The sequence below is a fragment of the Mangifera indica genome, chromosome 8 (genome assembly GCF_011075055.1).
Source record: "Mangifera indica cultivar Alphonso chromosome 8, CATAS_Mindica_2.1, whole genome shotgun sequence".
Taxonomy (NCBI): Eukaryota; Viridiplantae; Streptophyta; class Magnoliopsida; order Sapindales; family Anacardiaceae; genus Mangifera; species Mangifera indica.
In genome coordinates, this window is record NC_058144.1 from 3395194 (window position 1) to 3402220 (window position 7027).

Genomic DNA, 7027 nt, shown 5'->3' on the forward strand with positions numbered 1-7027 from the left:
CAATACCATTCCCATCTCTCAAATACATGCAGGCAAAAGAGGAGCATTATCTAAAATCATAAACTGGACATTCAACTATCATAATTTCGAACCTCAGCATGGTAAGAACAACAACCGAGTAAAAAACAAACCATCATACAAAATCCTAAATTGAGTACTGTGATACAGCCTACATACATTTGTTACTAGAAACCAACCATTCAACTTCACGGGCCAAAGATTAAGATATATTAATCACCCTAACAGTTCAACATGGAAAATGGCCCAAAAAATTCCTTTAAAATGGCAAACTCACCCTCAGTTTTAAAGAAGCACATCAACCTCGGCCTCGGCCTCCACCTGCCATCAAATTTAAACATAATTTGTCCATCATTCAGACACTATGCATTATGATATCAATGAAACGAACAAAAACATAATTTATAAAATTCTCAGAGTTTCATGAGTATATGATGTAACGGCTGATCCACAAACTGAAGCTTCAATTTTTGAAATGAATAGGAAATATGTCAAGCAGCAAACTGCAATGTCAACCTTAAAAGACCAGCTAAAAAATAATCTTTCACAAATACATACATCCAACTTTAAATTTTAGAGAAGAAAAACCACTATTTCTTTTTGTCGCTACTTTTTCAGAAAGGTCTTACCTCTGCCACCACCAGTCTTTCCAACTGGTCCAGCCCTGCCTCTGCCTCCACCAGGACCCTTAGCACCTCCATCATCTATCCCACGACCAATTCCTTTTGTTTGCCTTCCACCAGGACCATCCTCTCTACCTCTTCCTCTGCCACGCCCTACTCCAGGTGGTTTGCGATCTGGAAGAACTCAAATTTAGATTTCAACCATGTATGGTGGAACAAAGGTCAATACAACTCAAACTGAGAGCAAATTAAATAAAATACACAAAGTAAATCCTCCAACATGGGTAAGGAAGAACATGACTGTCAAAGAGAGCTTTATGAATTACTAAAAGCCATTTGTTATGTTTATGTTGATTTAACAGACCTAGACAGTAATCAATCATTAAAACTGCAACATTCAATTACAATAATAGCAACTTATTCCTTGAAATTTATTGGATGTAGAATATTCAACCATGTTTTTTCACAGATTGATCTCTTCTTTAGAAATAGAGATAAGATAAACAGCTACGTCACTTGCTTAAAAATAGTGAGAAATAAATCATACCAGAGCGACTCTTGGTTTCTTCCTGAACTTTATCAATCACCTGAAATGCAAATGTAATGATTGATTAAAGTCAGCCACATAATGTTACCAACAGAAACAAGTGAACTACAACATTGTAGTTCCGGTCTACATGTTCAAGAGAAATTTCAACATTGTAGCTCTGCAGATTAAGAACCACAATGAACTTCAACCAAAGCAAAATTAGCAAGACCTTTATTTAAGTACCACTCTGGCATGCTTTATGTTGACCTTAAGACATCACTGTTTTTGAATTATTTCATATTTTGTAACATTAACAGGAGGCCCACATTTGTGGAATGAAATACAGCACGAACCATAAATTCAGTTCATCAAGAGGAGCTATATCCTCACAATTAAGTGACTTTTAGTACACAATATATAAATACAACTACCTTTAAACAAAGAAGTGTGTAAAGGAACAATACAAAGCCAAATAAAATTATTTCAACAAAGCAGAACAAGTATCTGTTAATGCATCAACAAACATGAGAGGAAAAAATTTAAGAGGTGATAAACAAAAGAATACCAATTATGATCCCCCGATGATACAAAATTGTAAAAGAAATGTATTCACCTTATTTTGATTTAAAAAAAATAAAAAGAGTGAATTCACCTAAGCAAAGTGAAACAACAATAGCTTATATAATATGTGAATAGATCACATACCTCGTCAGGAACTCGAAGATACTTGATTGTGTTACCACGGATGTAGCATTCAGGCATTCTCCAAAACCTATCTCCATCCTACATTATAATTCCAATTAAACCAAGTCTCTTATAGGAGAGAATTCATTTTAAATTGTCAATCCTAACATATCTCAAATAATATATGTGAGAAAGAGTAAGAAAAAGATAAACCCTATAAAAGCATAAGTACCTTGGAAGTACAAATTACTTCACGGAGATGGATGTTCATCCAAGTATCACAATTGACCAAATGCCCATTGTACGTCTCCCCGTTTTTAAGCTCTACCAACTGTCTCAAAACATAACCACTAAAAATTACAAATTATAACCAGAACACCGTGAGAGTACTAAAAAAAAGAAAAGAAAAGCAAAACACAACTTTATTTTAAACAAAAAAAAAATCATACGAAAGTGAATTATTGAGTTTAAGACGAAAACTGAAGACAAATTTCTTACCATAGGATGGCCCTGAGCAGTTTTAAGCAGAGAAAGAGGAAGCTGCAAAGACAGATTAATTTAATTAAAAAACTAAAAGCGTCAAATTACAAGAACGAAAACCAAAAAAACAACCCTCATCTAATAAAAAAAAAAAATAGAGGAAGACGATGCAATGTTGCTTTGGATACGAAAAAGACGCTAAAATCTCATCCCTTCAAGATTCGAACAACTTATTGCAGAAACTACGTTGAAAAAAAAAAAAGAATTGCCAAATATTCCTAGAGAAACTAAAAGAGCACAGAACGGAGGAAAGTTAAGAATCTAGCTTACCATGTTTTCTTTGGCAAAAGCTCGGCAATCAAAAAGAAAAGCAAAGAGCCTGCGAATTAGCCAAAGTCAGAAGTACAGAAAACAGTAGGAAAAGATTACATTCAAAGTTGAAAACCCTAAACAAATTGTAAAGAGAATGCACAGACTGATTTGTTTGAAACCCTAAGAAAAAGAATGGTTTATACCTATAGTGGAGAAGGAAAAGAAGAAATCGGATGTCTCTTCTCTCTCCTTTTAATTCTGAAATTGGGATCCACCGGGTTTCAGCTAAAGACGGTACGGCTGGCCAGTTACTCATCGACACTATGCAGTCAACCAAATATATAACACACCCAATTGCGCCATTTTTTTTTTAATGTTACTACTTAGCTTCCAAAATTGCCCTTAATAAATTATTAACTTTCAATTTCAATTATCATTTTTTCCATCCTTCAAGAGTTGAAACAAACTATTTACCCTTTTATTAATGGCAGTCATCAATATATCATTATTAAAATATTAAAAGAATAGCGTTATAGCATCTATTTTTTAATATATATATATAAATTATTATATAATTAAAAATTATTTTATTTTTAATCTAAAATTATTTTATAATACATATTAAATATATATCAATTTTATAAGTATTTTATAGATTAATTTTAAATAATAATTATATGTATATTTTTTTAGTTTTTTTTTTTTTTGTCTCCACTCTAAAACCAAATGCCTGTTATAGTCTGGAGATTTAAAAATCTAAAATGAAGTATATTATAAATATAAAATAAACACGAAAATTTACGTTACCGATAGATCACCTTGTCAAAATTTCCTATGGTGCTGTAACTAAAATGTTTTGCCACCGTATGATTAACTGATGGTAAACCCAAAACTTAGTAAATATGCATAAAATTGAGACATAAAAATAATGAAACAACTAAACTTCTTTTACAGAGTAATTTAGACAAATACCTTGGGTGAAACGCCCCGGGCCACGTCCACGGCCACTGTCAATAACCAGGAAATTGTGGCATTGGAGGAAGTGGGATTCTTGGGACACAACGAGGTTAATCAATTGTATAAAGTTATAATTAGGGTTGGCGTTAGAGAGATCGACGGGAGGAAGACTAGTTCGTTAACCGTGGAGTTTTTGCTGCCAAAAATTGAAGTGAGGAAGTGTAATTAGGATGTTTTTCAGTTATGCCCGGCTCCGGAGTTTCTCATGTCTATATTATACTTTAGACCATAACAGTGAGTGAAACAAAAGTTAAATCGACTATGCAATCAAATCCTATGCAACATTTGCACCAAAATCAGTTCTTAAATTTATTATATCACTCTTAAAAGAGTTAAAAAAATTTGTCACCTTACTTGCACAATTGAAAAATAATCTAATTGGCACCTTAACCTGGACTTTACAGTTAATTTATGCTTTTAATTTTAGAAATATGACATAGGGAAGAATCAATCATCTGAACTCCACAAGGCCACAGCAATTCACATCCTGGCCAACCTTTACGCTTGCAGACCTTGTAGGCGATAACCCTTTTTTACTTCTTAATTGAGATTGTCCAGAGAAGATCAGAGTCAGATGTCACAGTTATTTTCTCCCCCTTGGCAATATTTGATGTACTTACTAAACCGCCGAACCTCATCTCTGTATCATCTGTAATAGAAATCTCAGTAAGTTATCAGACCCCAGTAGCAAATGACATGACCAAACCTGATAAAAAAAAGGAAAATAAAACTAAAATTTGCAATTGATCGAATCACTAATTCAATATTTTACCAAATCCACAGGTAACAAGCAGCAAAATGGTGATCAAGAAAGGACTCATAACACAGGGAAAAGATATATCTGGCTGTTCATGGGTAGTTGTGACTACCAGTGTATTATCCCATGCAATAAGCAGTATTTGGATTAACATAAGAGACAATAAGTGGAGCTCTGACTATTTAAGTACCGTGAATAGGGTTGGATTCGAACCGAGCCCATTTGAGCTCAGCTCAAACGAGCCCGAAACAAGTCAACCATATACAAGCTCGTTCGAGCTCGAGCTCAAACTACTCACCAAATTTGCTAATTAAAATTTTTGATATAAAACGGCGTCGTTTCGATTAATATGTATTAAAACGACATCGTTTTAATAACAAAATAAATAAAAACTCGAACTCGAAATGAGTCGAGTTCGAGCTTAGCTTCCTCGAGTTCGAGCTTAGCTTCCTCGAGCTCGAGAACTTGAGCTCTACTATATAAAAACCGAGCGGCTCAGTTCGAATCCAGCCCTGACCATGAAAATTAGGAAAGTATGAAGCTAATGTGTTTGCAATAAACTTACCAAGATCCCATTGCAGCCCAGTTGTTGAAGTTCTCCCAGACGGCATTCCGATCGGAATGAGTCCACAATGTGAACCCTCAACAGACGATTGGATGTAGATCTCATGGTGGTGAGTTTTTGGAAGAAGGTGGATAAGGCAATCATCAGATAAAAGGATTATGCGCATGGTTGAGAATCGATAAAGAACATTGATGTTTCCAGCCTCATGGTCAAACCTTCCACCAAGTGCACCCGCAACAAGAATGCAGAGCTGCCCAGGAACACAAAGCAATAACAATGCCATTCAAGCACATAAACCAATGACTTTCAACACATTCAAGATGCATGAGGTACAGAAATAATTAGCCCAACCAAACTTACAATGACAAAATGAAATAATATTATTGATTATTAACATAAAAAGGTACCTAAGAAATTATATATGAACTTAAAAGAACTAAAGTAACTAAATGTAACTTACATTAGACTTCTCCAAGTTTGGTGTGAAGTCCCGAATGTACGCTACACATTTATGTAGATCTGTGGTGTCCTGATCATGAGACTCATCAATTACCTTGGTTCCCTGCATTAAGAAGCATGAACATTTGGTTCCCCACACCATATATACACAAAGCCATGGAACCACAATAAAGCAAGACTCTCAAAAAAAGGTAACTCACGCCCTTAAAATAAAACATTCAAAACATTAAATGTTAACTTGCAGTATGAATAATTTTGTGTTTTCATTTCTGTTTTAAGTGCCTGAGCAAAAGATTAAGGAATCATCTAGAAAGCCATGCAAAAGGTTAGCCTACCAAGCTTGCATAAAACTCCAGTACTTCTTTTCGAATTGAATCCATGTCTCCTTTAATGAGGTCTGGCTTGTACCTGATAGAAATCCGAGAGTTAGTGTTATGAGATGATCTGCTCCACATAAAAAGCATTTGTTCAAGAAGTTGGAAGACATCAATCCATGGAAACTCAAATCAAGCTGACAAGAAGCAATAACGCCTTATAAAACTCAGGGTAGTCTGCTGGGTTCATGCTCCAAAAGAGGCTCTGTAAAATGTCCATTAGTATGAAAGCGTTTAATTTAAATAGGTATTCCAACTGAAATTATCAGCAAAGTACGCACAAAAAGTAATAATAGTTCCGTTATCACGTTGGATCTAGGTTAGCTACAAGGGTTTATTTAAAAAATAAGTAAATAACTGGTGATTTATTTTGTTTTCCAGTAGGAATTTTAATGCTTGTTGGCCTACTTTAAGCTTTTCTCTCATTATCAGCTGTCGATATCCACTACATGACAGAATATTTTTTTTAAAACTAGTAATGCCAAATCACTGCGCAACGCCTACCCAATCTTAAAAAAATCAATCCAATAAAGATAAACAGTCCCGAAAAGAAGGCAGAAAGGCATTGCATATTTCGGAAAGAAGATTTAAAAAGGATTGATCATTTTCAGTATATGTAACTCGTACGAATCCTCGAGAAATACAAAAAATAGGCAGACCAAACGGAGAATTCAAAATTGAGTCAACAACAAACATAAATCTAAGTTTTAGCAAACGAAAGAGACTTGAGCAGAAAAACCTGTTTCGAACATGAGAAGCATCTTCATGAGGAAAGAATTGAGGGAATTCGTCGTACACACGGTTAGCGCCTCCATCAGCACACAAACGCAGTTGTGCTAACTTACGCAAAACAAAACAACTAAATCCTCGAATAAACAGATAAATATGAATTAGTGAGAGTGAGAATGAGAACGAGTACCGCGGTCCCAAAGAAGGGGAGCAAATCTGGGAAGGCGTTGATTAAGGACGATAAGTGCGTAGGTTAGAGAAGGACGAGTGTCGGCTGGGATTGTAGGAAGGAGGAAGGTAGATGAATGAATCATGACCTCCATAACCGAAAAGTCTTCACTTCTGTGCCGTACCACTTCCCCATAATTTAAATATATTTATTTATTTCGTAAAGCACATGCGTATTCCAAAAATAACCCCCACGGAAGGATTTGGTTTTGCTAGTAAAAAGATCGCACAACCACGACACGCATGCATGAC

At 35.0% G+C, this 7027-nt stretch overlaps 2 protein-coding genes across 3 annotated transcripts; both read right to left on the minus strand.

The window, feature by feature from the left end:
• Positions 1-27: 27 nt before the first annotated feature.
• Positions 28-2995, minus strand: LOC123223541 (probable U6 snRNA-associated Sm-like protein LSm4). Its single transcript, XM_044646728.1, has 8 exons — positions 2850-2995; positions 2665-2713; positions 2353-2394; positions 2087-2185; positions 1876-1953; positions 1189-1228; positions 648-815; positions 28-339 (listed from the first exon to the last, which is right to left on the minus strand). The coding sequence occupies exons 1-8, from the start codon at positions 2960-2962 to the stop codon at positions 317-319; spliced, it is 612 nt and encodes a 203-aa protein (XP_044502663.1). The 5' UTR covers positions 2963-2995; the 3' UTR covers positions 28-316.
• A 940-nt stretch (positions 2996-3935) lies between these two features.
• On the minus strand, positions 3936-6926 carry LOC123223547 (thiamine pyrophosphokinase 1-like). Of its 2 annotated transcripts, none has more exons than XM_044646743.1 (6): positions 6738-6920; positions 6558-6654; positions 5780-5852; positions 5446-5547; positions 4986-5235; positions 3936-4312 (listed from the first exon to the last, which is right to left on the minus strand). In XM_044646743.1, the coding sequence occupies exons 1-6, from the start codon at positions 6868-6870 to the stop codon at positions 4197-4199; spliced, it is 771 nt and encodes a 256-aa protein (XP_044502678.1). In that variant the 5' UTR covers positions 6871-6920; the 3' UTR covers positions 3936-4196. The 2 variants fall into 2 exon arrangements, with proteins under 2 accessions (XP_044502678.1, XP_044502679.1); XM_044646744.1 differs by having other exon boundaries at positions 4255-4369; positions 6738-6926.
• Positions 6927-7027: the final 101 nt, after the last annotated feature.

Excerpts from the sequence above, each read along its gene's own strand:
- LOC123223547 (XM_044646743.1), bottom strand. The coding sequence starts at position 6,870 with ATGGAGGTCATGATTCATTCATCTACCTTCCTCCTTCCTACAATCCCA. Across the intron at positions 5,548-5,779 it reads TGGAGTTTTATGCAAGCTTG|GGAACCAAGGTAATTGATGA; the intron begins GTAGGCTAACCT and ends TTCTTAATGCAG. Across the intron at positions 4,313-4,985 it reads TGGGCTGCAATGGGATCTTG|ATGATACAGAGATGAGGTTC; the intron begins GTAAGTTTATTG and ends TTTCTATTACAG.
- LOC123223541 (XM_044646728.1), bottom strand. The coding sequence starts at position 2,962 with ATGAGTAACTGGCCAGCCGTACCGTCTTTAGCTGAAACCCGGTGGATC. Across the intron at positions 2,714-2,849 it reads CTTTTCCTTCTCCACTATAG|GCTCTTTGCTTTTCTTTTTG; the intron begins GTATAAACCATT and ends GCTAATTCGCAG. Across the intron at positions 1,229-1,875 it reads ATCTTCGAGTTCCTGACGAG|GTGATTGATAAAGTTCAGGA; the intron begins GTATGTGATCTA and ends TTTGCATTTCAG.